Below are 15,354 nucleotides of genomic sequence, written 5' to 3' on the forward strand. Positions count from 1 at the left end.
AGATTCTTACAGTGAATGAAAACACTGCTTTTTCTCTAGGGATTAAGTCAGGCTTCGAGCCTTTCCACATCACAACCTGCTCAACCTTTTCACTTTGAAATGAAGCAGTTTGTAAGGTTTCTGCCTGTTATTCAGAACTCAAGGTTATGGCTCTTTTCTGTAATGGAAATCCTTTCTTCTGGATGTCTGTCTGTTTTCCTATCTTAATAATTTTCCTAAGGATATAAAATGACTATATTGCTCTTTAATAGCTCTATTTACTTTAATAACATGTTATAAAGTGAAATAATTTAAATTAAAGTAAGGTAATATACTTTTTAGTGTTTTTCTTGTAGTACTTTGGATATCCAAACTAAATCTGCTTTCAGAACAGACTGGTGATCTATTTCACAGCTTATGTTGTTTTTCCTTTTCTCTACATGTATTTCCCTTTAGATATTTCTGTATTTGAAAGCACAGCACACACCATACACCTTTTGTTACTCCCTGTTCTTGTCCAGCCTTTTGATTTCTCTGTTCATTGCTCTGGAAAACTTCCCAAGCTACTGTCGAGCTGGCTCCTACCCTCATTCTGCAGCCTCCTGAGGTGCCTATTCTTCCTCTGTTTCTTTTGTAGCTTCCTTTTTCAGTGTTCCCTGTTGCCCAACACTTGTCTGTACGACTTGTCAGCCTCCTCTCTCTTCTCACCATCTGTTAACTTTTTAATGAGATGTGCTGTAACTTTTCAATCTGGACAGAGGCCCCCAAGTCTTCCCAATTGATACAGACATAGTAGGAATGACAAGATACACGCTAAAAATCACATTCAGCTTTGATTATCTGTATTGAAAGTATAAGAAAGTAAAAGAATGCCAAAGCATAAGAATGCCAAATTCCCTCTGTGTGAATTTACATTATAGTATATTAAAATAGATGTACTTCTCTCACTGGCATATGACATAGTGTAATAGCTTTTCATGTGGTCTTCTTTAAAAATTTTTGTGTAAGCCAATGTAACCTGTTTTATAGGCATATACACCAAATAGTACAAAACTGGCCATGAGTAAAATATCACCAGATGTTTTCAAGCACCAGAAAGGTAGCATGGAGGAGAAAGGTATGATTTTTCATGGTTAACTTTGACAAGTAGTTTGGGTGCTTTCAATGTTCAAATTGGGCTAGACTTCAAAAAGATTTCAGTAATCAGCCTGTAACTCGTAAAATATTCTGAGATGTAGGTACCCAACCAACCCAGCTTGAAAATCTGGCCCTCATAGACACAGACAGACATTATGAGAAGCATTAGCTTAAGAATGAATGTTTGCCTCCTCTTGTCATAAATGGAAATGTGTGTTAGTCTATTTTGTATTTCTGTATTTACTATCTGGAAAATACCTATTCTGAATTGCATCACAATAAATAGATATAATGAGGGCAAAAGATTTTCAATGGATGTCTCACAATATTGTGAGTCCTTCTTAGAAGAGTCCAAGAGTCAAGCTGTTTTGTTCAGAGAATTTATTGGCCCCTGAGGAGAAGGAGACAGAGACTGAGTATTTCCAGATACACAAGTGGATATTATCAGCCCAGGCTTCTTTTGGCTAGCTTCCTGGTGAAGGTTAATTTTAGCATTAAGTTCCAGCTCTTTCTCAGCTGGAGTCTGGCAACAGAAGCCGATCTTTCAGTCCAGGAGCTCCTTTCTGTGTGACAGCTTTCTCCTCTCTTGGCTCCTTTGCCCACTGACCTGCTTTTATAGCCCTGTAAAAGTATCAACTGACTTGAGGGCAGAGCTCTTCCCTAAGCAGCCCTGGGGGAGTTTTCATCTGCTCTCTGTATGAAAACTCAGTGCACACCTCTTCTTTGGTAATGCTTGTTGATTCCTCTGAATCCTTCCTGTACCTGTGCCTTTGAGTCCTGTATTATGAGAGGATGTAGAATCTTAAAGTAAGTAAAAGTGGATGAACTATTTCCTTCAGTGACTGCACAATAAAACAAACATACATGCTTGCTTTGGAAGAAGAAGAAAAGATAGTTATCACTTTTGATCTCCAATTTTAGTTGCATTTGCTTCTATTTATTGATGCAATAGGATGTTCTCAATTTCTATGTGTACATGAAACAGTAGACAGATGTTTCCAATCATGGAATAAAGACAATTTTTAAAAAGTCACGTATAACAGGTACTGACCAGAGAATATTACTGCATATCCCAGTAAATGACATACATTTTCCTCTACTGATCAACAGTTCATAGATTCTTTTCCTTCTTTATGTATATGTTTTCCTCTCTCCAAAATTTTTTGGTGTATATATTTTATATTTAAGTAAACTTCAAGTCCTATTGGATTTAAAAAAAAATACTGTAATAATACTTTATGCTTCTGTACTACTGTTTTCCCTGAGATTTCTCTAATCCTCAGTTGAATAATTTAACAAACTGTATCATACAGAACAAATAATGACGTGGGAAATACTTGTGCATTAAGGGAGTAGATCTTTGGATTCTACCACAAACTTACTTGCTTTGCTTAGCATACTCTGGGAAAGTTTAATTGCTGTGTAACAGCTGTTCAGAAGCTTGATATCAATGTAAATTCCCTGTCTTCATTAATATAATTTTTTTTGTATTTGCAGCTTTATGACTATACTGTGGTGGATGTGTTGAGTAGACCATCAAATGGATGGATAGTGAGTGAACATATGGGACTAAACTGTTTATAGCAAGAGTGTCTGCTAGATCTTAAAATATTCCTTTATTCCTAAATTACTTACTCCTTAGGACAAAGATTTGTTGTAAGAAAATGTGACATTTTTAGTAAGATACAATATAAAAGCAACTCTTAGTGCTGTTCAGGGGGCAGAACCCCACAGTTGTGATTCTGCTGTCAGTGTTAATTACTTCATCACACTTCATCATTTTATACCTTTCTCTTCTTTTTGCCTGTTCTATTTTCTTCAATTTATTCCCTGAAAATTCCCATCTCCACATATCAGCATCTGTGTAAACTTGGGGTTTTTTGCCTTTTTTTACATACAGTAAATTCACGAATACAAGCCGCACTGACTATAAGCCGCATCTCTGGGTGTTGGCAAATATTTTGGTTTTTGTCCATAGATAAGCCGCACACGAATATAAGCCGCTCTGTCGTTCGCAGCGAGGACCCGCGTGCAGTTAGTAACAGAACCGCGGGAGGGCGGGGTTTACTGGCTGAGCTAAGGCTGTGCAGGCTCGGCCCGCTAGGGGCCGCTGACAGGGCCAGGTGGGCCAGCATGGTGCTGCAGCTCGGGGCCGGCCGCCGCTGCCCCTGGGCTCGGTCACCCCGGGTCGGCGCTGCCCTGCGGTGGCAGGCAGGGACGGAGCTTCCCCTGCTCCTACGGCAGCGGCGGCGGGCGGGGACGGAGCTTTCCCGCGCCCGTGGCGCCGGCGGCGGGCAGGGACGGAGTTTCCCCGCTCCTGCCGCGGCGGCGGCGGGCGGGGACAAAGCACCCCGTCGGCTCCCCGAGCCGCGGCAATGGCTGCGCGGGGCTCCTGTCGGCTCCCCGGGCCACAGCAATGGCGGCGCGCGCTTCCCCCCCCCTCCCCGGGCCGCAGCAATGGCGGCGCCGGCTTCCCCCCCCCCCCCGGGCCGCGGTAGGGGCGGCCCGGGTCCCCCCCCCACCGCCCCCGGCCGCGGTAGGGCCGGCCCGGGTCCCCCCTCTCCTCCCCGAGCTGCAGCAATGGCGGCGCCGGGCCCCCCCCCCGTCTCTCCCCTGGGCTGTGGCAGAGGAGGAAAGAGAGCTCTCCCGCCTCTCTCCCCACCCCCCGTTCTGCCTACACGGAGCCAGGCTCCACCCGCGGTGCAACAGAGTAGCGATTTGTAACAATCGCAAAATGCCGACTTTGCAGCTGCTCGGCTCAGCACTCTGGCAGGCACTTCTGAGGTTGTATTAGCCGCTCCTGATTATTAGCCGCATTTCCGGTTTAGGAGCAAAATCTTAGTCAAATTGGTGCGGCTTGTATTCGTGAAATTACTGTACTTTATATTTGGTTGCTACTACAGCTTTAGTGTTCAATTGATCACCAGTTAGAATCTGAAACCTTATTTTACCTAAACAGTGTAAACTAACATCCTCCTGGCCAAAAGCACTTGCTACTTCTTTAGAGAGAAATTGCATGTAAAAATCTGCTACTTCAAACAAAGGAAAAAGGAAGATGATGGTTCTGCATTGAATAAAATGGACACCATCATGTGATAATAAATGAATATATAGAATATAATAATTGAAATATATAGAATATAGATATAAAAATAATGATCAGCCATAAAATTAAGTTTTCAAACCCCAATATTAATCTGATCAGCTGTGTGATCCTAACAGCAAAAATATGAATTTAAAGAAGTAGAAAATGTGTTGTATTGAATTTCTGTAACTTTGGGGGGAAACAGTGCAAATCTACATGAGGAAAAATGCTCTGATTATGTTTCTTTTGTTCTGGTTTCCTATTCTGGTCTTATGTAGATTTCTGTTTTTTAAGCTTTTCAAGTAGAGCAAGATTCTGAAGGATTATTTTCTTCCTGCTGGGATGAGGTAGGGGAGGTGGCAGGGGGATGATTATCAGCTCATACCACTCTCTATTCCTTTGTCATCGGGCTGATGTGAGGCTGATGTCTGGAGCTGGCTCCATTTGCTCCTCTGTGACAGTCACTTGGCAGCACTGTGACCCTTTGGATTATCCTCCTGAAGCAGTTTGAGGTAAAAACCTTCAGACAGATCAATCACTTTGTGTGGAAACCTTGCAGACCTACTCAACTGGAGACTGCTTACAGACATGCACACAGCATAGCTATAGTTGGAGATGTTCTTTTACATAAACCAAAGGCCTATGCAACATTTATGAACTGCTTTAAAAATACCTTTAGTGTCTCTGATTTCCTAATTCAGTAGGATTGAGCCATATGCTTTGGGCCATCTAGGACCTCTGGTAATGAAGAAAGCCTTGTGGGGCAAAATAATATAAGAATATAGAGCTAAAAAGTACTATTGTACCATGATTACTGTTTTAATCTGAAGTAAATAAAATGCTGTATTACTTTATTACTTCAATTTGGAAAAGGTAGCAAGGCAGTAACAGGAAGGCAATATTTTAAATGGAGAACATATTGTGTAATAGGCAGTTATCAGGAAGAAGTGTTATTCTTTTGAGACATAATCAAGCACTTTAGTGGATATTGGATCTGCTTATGGAATCCAAGAGTATTTTATCATGTCATTATAAGCTTAACAAGCTTTTTTCCAGTTGTATTAGTCAAGCAAAAGATTAGTACAAATCTTACCATTTAATGAACATTCTCAACTGCAAGCAGCAACCCTCTATTTTATAATATTTTAAGGAGTTTTACATTATAGAAGAATTTTTTAAGATAACATCTATTTTAATTGTTTGAATCTAAAAGTATGTGATATTTTATGTTTGAAAAAATATTCCTAGTTAGCACTTGTCCATCTACCTTCTTAAAAGGAAGAAAAACAAAGTAAAAATTACTGGCACTGGTTGAGAAAGCACTTTTGGGGCAGTCTCGTACAAGTCCAAAACCAATCTGCAGTGTCAAACTGTTGAAGCAGAAACTGTCCCTCAATAGGCTCATTTTCATATTGGAAATTCTGCTTAAACTAAGAACTGCATTTGGGTTGCATTGTGATTCTAAGGAAGATTTCCCCTCTCAATCCATATACTGAAACTTCAAATAGCTGCTGTAAAGCCTGTTAATTTTCAATAAATTAAATAAATAAAAATCAGTAGTGCTCTCCAAAAACTATACTTCTATACTACTCAGGTAGTAATATTTTACAGTCATGGTGGGGTAATTTCATTTTTTCTGTCTATTTCATTACAAATTAAGCATGCACACATGTGGGGATGTCTGAAGACATCTGTTTTGCTGAGTCACTACCAAAGCTAGTTTCATGTTCTGGGATGTCCTGAGATATTTCTGAAAAGGATCATATGAGCCAGAACATTTACCATGAGTCTTACTAATAAAAATAAATTATGTGTAAGTGGCCATTTAGTTTTATGTTTGAACGATGCCTTTTTTTTCTGTTTTGATTAATAGCTACATTACTTTTGTCTTTTGTTATCTATGTCTATAAGGCAGAAGCTAAAGTCTGAAAATGAATACTAAGTTTTAAAGTAGTCTTAGATAATGCTCATGTTGGATGAATACTACTTTAAAATCCCTTTTTCTTGTAATGCCAGCACTTGTTCAATGTAGACCATAACAGTACTTGGAAAATCCTTTAGTAGGATTTACTTTCTTAACATAAAAAAAAAAAAATTTGTAAGTAATGCAAACGTTACATACAAAAGTTGTGTTTTCTCTCCTAGTTCTCAATTTTAAATTTATATCAAACTAAACTTATATAATTGATCTACTTCACTGGAATTGACATGGTCTGTGCTTCAATATGAAACAAATCTCAAACACTTCTGCTTATAGAAACTTAGAGCAAAATGAACTTTTGGAGTAAAAATCCCCATTGATACAAAATACTTTTTGTCTGAGTTATTTGAAACTCAAATACAGAGCAGAGAGGGAAATACTTGCAGCTAAATTTAAATATATGGCTTTATGGTTTCAGTAGCTAGGCCCAAGAAGTCTTAGGTAATTTCTCTCTTTCAGGTTCTTAAATTCTCTTCTACCTTAATGCACATCTCTGCAGGCAAATGGAACATTTTCTTTGATTATCTAATTTTCTTGCAAGTTCCATAGTACAGTACCTTAATTTTGACAATGAAAGGAATTTTGTTTTGAGAACTTGGGTTACTGGAGAATTGTAAAGCCTGTCTGCAGGTGAGATTTAATTTAATCCTTTGAGTATTTAATAAGCATTTCTGAGACTGTCGCCAAAAGGTGACAAGATTAGCACTTGAGATTTATTGACAGAATTCCTCATAGGAAAGACATTTATCTGTAAGGGTATTGTTTTAAAAGAAGGAATAAAGCCCCAGGTTAAGCCCTGGGAAGATACACACTTTCTGAAAAAGGGCAAGAGTAGAGCAGTTTCTTTTCATCCTGACACAGGGACACAGCAGTTTATAGAGGCAATAATTGGTGACAAAACTTCACAGTAACTAACTTCCTATCAGAAAAAAAATATAAGTACTTGAGGATTAAGAAAGTCTCAACAGTCCCTGCCATAAACTGAATTCAGGCACGCTCAAAAGTCATTATTCAATAATAGAATTGTATTCTTACATAAATGCTTGTACCCAAATATATATGTATGTTGGAGTATGACAGAGGTTATCACAGGGTTTGTTGTTCTCTCTGGATTTAAAAAACTCAGGAAGAGCTAAGTCATAGCTTGTGTTCCAAGATTTTAGCATGTGAGACCTCTCCATCTCTGTCTCCTGTAATCTTGTTGGGAGAACTCTGTGATTAAGTGGTCATAAAGTCCTGTCTACATCAGTAGGTCTTTGCTAATCCTGTGCCCATCCCAACAAACAAATAATCTGTGGTACTGATTCTACTTTTGCACACCCCAGTGTGGTCCTGTTCCCATCAAAGTATTTCCTTCAGGTTTATATAGCACAAATAGAAGAATAATTAGATCCTTTCCTAGTGTTTTATCTATGGAGTATGTATTGAGCAACTTATTTTGAAGCAGTTGTGATTCAATGGGGATGTTTTTAATTTGCTGCCTGTTCTCTTTTACCTCTGAGGAAAGAATTTTGTAAATGCTGAATAATTTTAGAACATGTTTTCTTGGTTAAGGGTTGGCTCATATTTTCAATTAGTTTTAAGAGGAAGGAAATAGTGTAAATGCTGTGGAATTCAGATAAGCACTGTGCATAGGAAATAAGTACTTTAATTTAGGGTGCCTAGAATTGGTAAGTCAAGCTGGTGATAGTAAAGGACCAGAACTTAACTGTGTTTCAAAGAACATGTAATCAATATTCACTCTCGTGTTTTGTTTCCCTTTTACTTGAGTATTTGTTTTGGTGAAGCTGAAATGTGCAATTGCTAAAGTATTCCACAGGGTGTCATGAGGTAGTTGTTGGAATCATTAATACTTGGATGAAGTAAAGAAAGAAACATAGTGTGCAGTCCTCTGAATTCCAGTTAATGTAATTTTAGATGTGACTAATACACATGCCATAAAATAAAAAGTTCTTAACTCATTAACACATGTATCATGTTTCTGTATCTGTATAAAATATACACACGAAGAAAAATATTGCAAGAGGTCATTCACAAGAGTAAGCTATTCTATGTCAGGTCTTCCCAAAAAGACCTTTCTACATATTCCTTAGTATTTTATAGTTTACACAGCAAGTGGAATCTTTGGCTCATAGCAGTAATTTGATATACCAAACTAAGTATATAAAAAAAGAAAAAGAAAAAAAAGGTACAAGACTTGTATTTGCCATACTATAATGAATGTCTAATTGAATTGTGCTCCTCCAAATTTACTTTCAAATTTTATTTTTATTTTAATTTTTATTAAATTTAAAATTTAATTTTTAAAACCCACTTTATACAGTGCACACAGCTGTACTGTGGATTTTATGACTTGTTAATTGTAGATATATATGATGTCAAAACTTCAGGATTTTTTCTCCCGCACTTGTATAATGTAGTAGGAGGAGAATTTTTACCAAGGTGTGCCCCAAATTAAAGTGTATTTGATTATGGTGGTATGTTCTTGCATATGGGGGTCAAAGTTTTATTGACATAACTGTTGACTTCTGCAGAGCTGCACATGCACTGAATTCAACTTCATATTTCTGAAGAAATCCTTAAAGTAACTGTAAAAGCTCCTGCTTCTGTTAAAATCTGAGTTACTTTAAATGGAAAGGTATTGGCTATGCGAAAAAAAAAAAAAAAGATTACATTGTATAATGAACAGGAAAACTGAATTCATTTCAGTGGCAAGAGTACGTGATCCAAAGTGAAAAATCACTGATGGAAGTAAGAATTTGAATATCTGTTGACAGTAATAATTTGTCTAATGTTGACATATTTAAAACCAGTTTTGAACAAATGCTACTTCATGGATTTTGGCATATTTTCTTATATTATCTAAAGTGGCATACTAAAATAACAGAGCAGTTAATTTTCTTGTTACTATTTATTTGTGTGAAGTCTTAAGTAACAAGTCTTGGGTTTGTGCCAGTTTGTGCATAATAGTGAGTGACACTGAGAGTGCAGGATGGAGGGAGAGGGATTCTTCTGCCAGACAATTAATGAAATTTTACACATCTGACATAACACACATCACCCCTGCATTCTGCCCAGAGGTCACAGTGCCTTGCAGCCCCAGAAGGGGATTGCCATGACAATCAGCACCTGAGGGCTTTTATTCACATTTGCTTCCAAAGTCCACATTGCTCTGTGGACAAGTTTTTGTGCAAAACTCTTGTGATTTAATTCTTCCTGATTTAATCACTATAAATCATGGCAGTGTGCTTATTGGTACTTTAGCAATATGGTCAAGTACTTTCTAGATGAGGAACCAGATTTATTTAAAGATGTTAAAATATCCAAAATAAAGTGACATAATTTAAATATTCGTGGAGGTGAAGAAAGTGAATGGAAGTGGTGTCCCTTGAGATTTTTTTTTGGTTGCTTGTGGGTTTGGCCTTTTTAGGAATGAACATCCTGATCTCTGCCCAGCTGAGTTTTCTTTACAGCAGGGCATCATGGAAGAAGAGATTTTTAGAGAGGCAGGTTATAATCTTTCTTCTTCCTCACTTTAAGGCTCACTTACTGCTTTGCCTCACTCTTTCTTTGTCCTTATTGAACTAGAATAATCTAAAGGCGTGATTCCAGGCATAGTTTGAATTACTGAGATAATGCAGTACCTTAAACTAGAGTGATTAATATCAGAGAATATTTAAATAATAAAATACCTGACTGCATTGAGGTTTTTCCTTTATTTTATTAGAAAATTGTATTTCTTCAGCAAAAGAAAACAGAATGGAAGGGTCTGAGGTTTAAAACTGCTGATGATATAGCAGTTACAAACCTGGCAGTACATTGAGGCATGTGTGTGATGTGTATGCACTCAGCACCCAAGTCCCTCTTGGAACGTTATGGCAAGGTTGATGGTTATTGTGATATTTTTATTTACAGATTGAAAATCTACAGGAGCAACTTAGGGACAAAGACAAACAACTAACGAACCTGAAAGACAGAGTGAAGTCGCTGCAGACAGATTCCAGTAACACAGACACTGCACTAGCCACCTTAGAGGAAGCTCTCTCAGAAAAGGTAATGTTTCCTCATGGAAAGCTTTGTGTGCTGCCCTTGTGGGTGAGGTGTGTGCAGAAAATGTCCTCCTGAGCTGGCCTGACAGCTCTCCCAAAGGCTATGGGCCTTGCCAGGGGAGCAGTGGTCCTGTTCTGCAGGAGGAGCAGGGAGTGACTGCCAGGGGTGACCTGGCCGGGATGTGGAGGGGAAGGAGTGATGTCCTTTGGATGCTCACGGCCCAGGACATGGGAACACACTGCCTTAGTCAATGAGATGAGTGCTTATTCACTGAAAGAACTGAAAGGCATTGGACACCTGACATAAACAATGTAGAGTTTTGGGCATTTTTCTGTCCTTGTGATCTTGGTTTTCCTGTTCTTTTGTCCCATGAGCAGGGGCCAAGAGCAAGTGGCTGTACCAGCTGTTACCTTGCCTTACTGTGAGCACTACTGGCTTCCTACACTTCATTTTTAAGGGGAACTGTTTCATAAAAAAATATTTGAGAATTCCTTTTTTTCCTTTACAAACTTTATGCCTTTAATTTGAAAATACCTAGGAGAAGGGATAAATCTGGACTGTTTAACTTAGTGGCAACATTCCTACCAGTTTCAGTGAGGTCAGGTTTCCTCTTTCAGTGGGTTTTGAATACGAGGTAATGCAAGTGAATTTATATGCCCAAAAAATTAGTACAAATATCCACATTTTGCAGCTCACAGATCTTAATATCTGCTACTTAAATGTGAACAGGTGAGTGTGACTAATTAAAGTAATATGTGCCATGCTGCAGTGTGTAATCCTATGAAGCTACTTATGACTGTGTATGACTTGAAACTGCCTCTGTGGTGTTGGCACTGACACACACAATGTTAATGTCACATTTTTTATTTCTTGTGTGTTTGATTGTTTTCCTAGAATTTGCTTGGTCAACAACAGTGAAAAAAGTTGTCATTAGTATTGATTCATGTGGATAAGTATTTACTTTTACAGTAAAATTACACATTTCTGTAATCTTTCACTGCAAATCTGGACACAGTGTTCCTCAATTTAATATTAATAAAAAATGACAGAAAGTACTTTTAAATCTGTTTTTTTCCTTGTAAACTATCTTTTCTGGATTAATCACTTTCCCAGAATGCCCCTAGAAACAGCTGAGGGGTTTTTAAAGCAGTGCTTTGGGAAGCAGAGTGACTGTCACAGTGACTTGCGTAGGAGTAGGAGGCAATCAACACTGCAGAGTTAGGATTCAGATCTGAGAGCATGAGACACAATGAGAAGGAAATTTCCAAGGTAAACACATCTCTTTATGATTTTGATTGTTTGTTGTACAGGGAAATCACTCTCAATTTCTCTTCCATTGTAAGTCCCTTGAAGGCCATACTTGGAAGGGCAGATTTTTCCAAGGCAGGTGTGATTCCTGGGATGTGCTTACACATTGAAAGAAGCCAGTAGCCATCTCCTAGAAATTCCAAATGGACAATTGTGCCTGGCTTTCTTCTGTCTTCTGGCAGCTAAATACTTTGACAGTGTATGTTTACACATTGCCTCATTCCTTTCTGTGTACAGCTTCCCAATTCATCCCAACTGCTCCCAGGAACTTCCTTATGCAGTAGCCTTCTAAAAACTACAAACTTTATAAATAATTATTACATATTTCCACTGAGAATACTGGTGGAAATATGGAATAGAGGTTTGTCCAAATGGAACAAAACAGGATCCCTTAATGAGTTTTTGTTAACAAGTGCATCAATATAAGTACTTTTATCAATTCAGTGTGTAATGCTGTTAAGAAAGGATGATGCTCTCATTTAAGAATACCTGATTTCCATTTTCATGGAAATGCATTGTTTGCATGCTTTGTTTTTATTTCTAGAAATTGCATCAGACCTTCTTGTCATCTATATAGTTTTTTGTTTATACTCTGAGATTAGACTGGTTTTTGCATTATATTAATTCTTCATCCATTCAGTAGTTTTTAGAATTTTAATTTAAAAATAATGAATAAAAGTCTTCAAGAGCATCATGGGACGCTTTTTAAAAATAGACATAAAATTTATTCATACCACTTTAGCTAACCACAATTTACTGCAATCTGATTGAATTGCTTTTCTTAGCTTCTATAAGAAAAACAAATTTAAAAAGATCATATTATATTAATTAACTATAAAGTTAACTATAAACTCAAATGTTTTCCTGCATTTTTCTTGAAAATACACAGATTAAGATTTTGGCTCTGAATTAGAAAACTTGTTTCCTCAGTCTTTATGAAAATAGGTATTTCCAAGTGTCTGTTTCTTGATTTCTTTCCTATTTAGTGATTAGGTGTCTTGGGAACACTAAATGGGAAATTAATATAGACATCATAGAACAATGTCAAATTTTCCTTCTTTTAATCTTAGTGTTTTTCTGATGGTACTGCTGGTGTGATATTTCCTCTTGTCAGGAATCAGAAACAAATCAACTTCAGTCACATTTGAGTTCATTTTAGAGCTAAGCTACAAGACATATTCATTCAACTATTTATCTCTAATTTTAGAGCCTCTCCTAAGCACTAAAAATTTATAACAACCATAAGGATTACATTGCAATTAAAAAAGACAAAAAGGAGTTTGAAAATCAGACTGTACTAAAGTGCTATCAGCTGCCTTGATGTTATAACAAGAAACTTTTCAAAGAATATCTCAGCTCTTGGACTGGCCCAAAGCAGCTCAAGAGGTTGCTTTCATGAAGCTGATATTTATAAAGTTGGTCCTACTGTAGCAGCATACAGCAGATAAGCAATGGAGTATGTCTGATAATGGAGCTATATGCTGGGGCAATTCAGTTCCTGCTTCTGTGATAAAGTGCAAATAGATTAGACCTGTGAGGTCCCAGATTAGTGCATAAGGAAAGCTGCCCAATGCAAACAAGACTGAAACAAGAACACATTGTTGGGATTTCTGCAAGTTAGCTGTTAATCAAGTAAAACATGGTATATTAGGGCCTTTTAACACGTTTTTGACATTTAGCCTTATGCAGCTGACAGATAAATTAGTCTTCTTTTGTGATTGACTGAGAAAAAATATACTGTTCATTAAAAAGATGAAATAGTGTTATGTTTAATTTGTTATAGATGAAAAAATCATTTGGGTAAATAAATCTTCAAGAAGGAATTGGTATTAAACTAATTCTGAATATAACCATGTGGAATCTGAATGTTTATGATTATTAAATTATTCTACTTTATGGAGGCCAATATCTTAATATTAATATTCAAGGTATTAAGAATTTATATTGTTTGTTATTAGGAATAAACTTGAAGTTATTTAGTGCCATAAGTTTGGATTGGAAGGATGTTAAAGATCATGACCTAGTTCCAACCCCCTTGCTGTGAGCAGGGACACCTTCATTAGACCAGGTTGTTACAGCCCTTGGACCTTCCTGGCCCTCCTCAGGACCTCTCCAGCAATGTGTCCTTGTTGTGGCCCCGGAGCTGGGGGCAGCTCTTCCCCAGGTGGGTGTCAGCAGGGCAGCAGAGTGCAGGCACCTCCCCGACCTGCTGGCCACGCTGCTTTGGATGCAGCCCAGGAACACAGGTGGTTTTCTGGGCTCTGAGTGCTCAGGGCTGAGTCCTGTTGAGCCTTTTGTTGCTGTACACAACCAAGTCCTCCTCCTCTGGGCTGCTCTGTCTGTTCTCTGAGAGCCTGGGATTGCCCTGACCCAGGAGCACGACCTAAATGATGATGCTGCTTCTACTGCCTAACACCACCCAAATGATTCCAGTGGTTCTGATACTCTGCTTAAAGACCTGCTTCCAACTGAAATGCAATTCTAGTGGTTATTTCATTGTACCTAAGTATTTCTCTCTGATAAGTGTTTGCATCCTTCAAGTATTTGATGAAATGTGATTTTGTAGAACATAATCAGAGCTTAACAAAACCATACTTACTGTGTCTGCTTTTTCCATTTTACCCTTTGAATTAATCACCCAATCAATGACGGGTGATTTTCAGCAAAACTTGAAATAGTTACTGGAAATCAGTAAAATGTGCAAAAACAGTGTTCAGTTTAAATGTCTGTAGAGTTACTGTTAATTAGACAGAGAAAAACCTTCCTCTGTGTTTCTTAATCTGTATCAGGGTAATTTTTCTGTGTCCAAGACAACTGCTTTTTAAACATCTCAAAATATAATACATGTAAACTACAAGTTACTGGTAGTTAGCAAGTGGCTAATTTCTGATTAGATCCGGAACCTTGACATATTATTGCAAGCACTGTAGAGTAATAACAAAACTGTAGTTGAGTTAACTAGTCATGGCCTGAGGAAGCTATTCATGGCTTGTTTTGAACTTTTATTCAAGACTTCAATCACTTATGAATACAAGAAATACATTATTGAAGTGAAGATCTTTCCACATCTATCACAAAACAAAACATATCAGTATAACTCTTTAATGAAGTTCCTGTACTGTTTTATTCTTATCAAGTATATAAAACTCGATCTTATGATTTTGAAATCTAGAGAAATCTTGCATTGCCTTTAATACTAATAACTCAATCGTCCTCTGCTTCTGGAGGATTTTTTTTAATAAGTACTACATAATGCAAACAAATTTAATTCTGTCTTTTCTTAAAATGATTCACAACTTTTTCGTTTTGCAATTCTTTCCCTTGTTAGGAGAGAATAATAGAGCGTCTGAAGGAGCAAAGGGATCGAGATGACAGAGAAAGACTTGAAGAAATTGAATCTTATAAAAAAGAAAATAAGGACCTGAAGGAGAAAGTTAATGCTTTACAAGCTGAACTGACAGAAAAAGAGGTCAGTCGTTTCTTAAAACCTCTGCTCTTCTATCTATGTCATTAGGATGAAAGAATGTGCATTGGGATTACTCTTGAGTTGTGTGAGGTACTGAAATTCTGCCGATTCAGTGTTCAGCTTCAGAACTGCTGCTTTCTTAAGCATTCTTCACAGTCCTTATTTGTACATAAAAGAAGGTTTTTACATAGTTTTTACATAGTTGTGCATAATAATCTCTACTTTGTCCTTTACTTAAGCTTCCACTAGGCTCAGATATTCCACTGCTGCTCCTGTTTTTGTTTGTCAGTTAGAGAAATAGTTTTCAGTGTGTTTGTACCTGCAGAATATGACACGAGCTCGTCTGTA

General features: G+C 37.7%; 1 protein-coding gene across 11 annotated transcripts in view; it reads left to right on the forward strand.

The window, feature by feature from the left end:
* ERC2 (ELKS/RAB6-interacting/CAST family member 2) overlaps window positions 1–15,354 on the forward strand; it is a 413,636-nt gene that overhangs the window by 130,369 nt on the left and 267,913 nt on the right. For all 11 annotated transcript variants that reach the window (XR_004419294.2, XR_004419295.2, XR_004419300.2 and 8 more), the window contains 2 exons: window positions 10,098–10,235; window positions 14,869–15,009. Coding sequence is in view for 1 of the 11 variants with exons in the window: in XM_033071602.2 (XP_032927493.1) it covers window positions 10,098–10,235; window positions 14,869–15,009 (279 nt within the window). In the remaining 10 variants the exon portion in view is untranslated. The remainder of the gene's footprint in view (window positions 1–10,097; window positions 10,236–14,868; window positions 15,010–15,354) is intronic.

The sequence above is a fragment of the Catharus ustulatus genome, chromosome 13 (genome assembly GCF_009819885.2).
Source record: "Catharus ustulatus isolate bCatUst1 chromosome 13, bCatUst1.pri.v2, whole genome shotgun sequence".
In the NCBI taxonomy this organism is placed as follows: domain Eukaryota; kingdom Metazoa; phylum Chordata; class Aves; order Passeriformes; family Turdidae; genus Catharus; species Catharus ustulatus.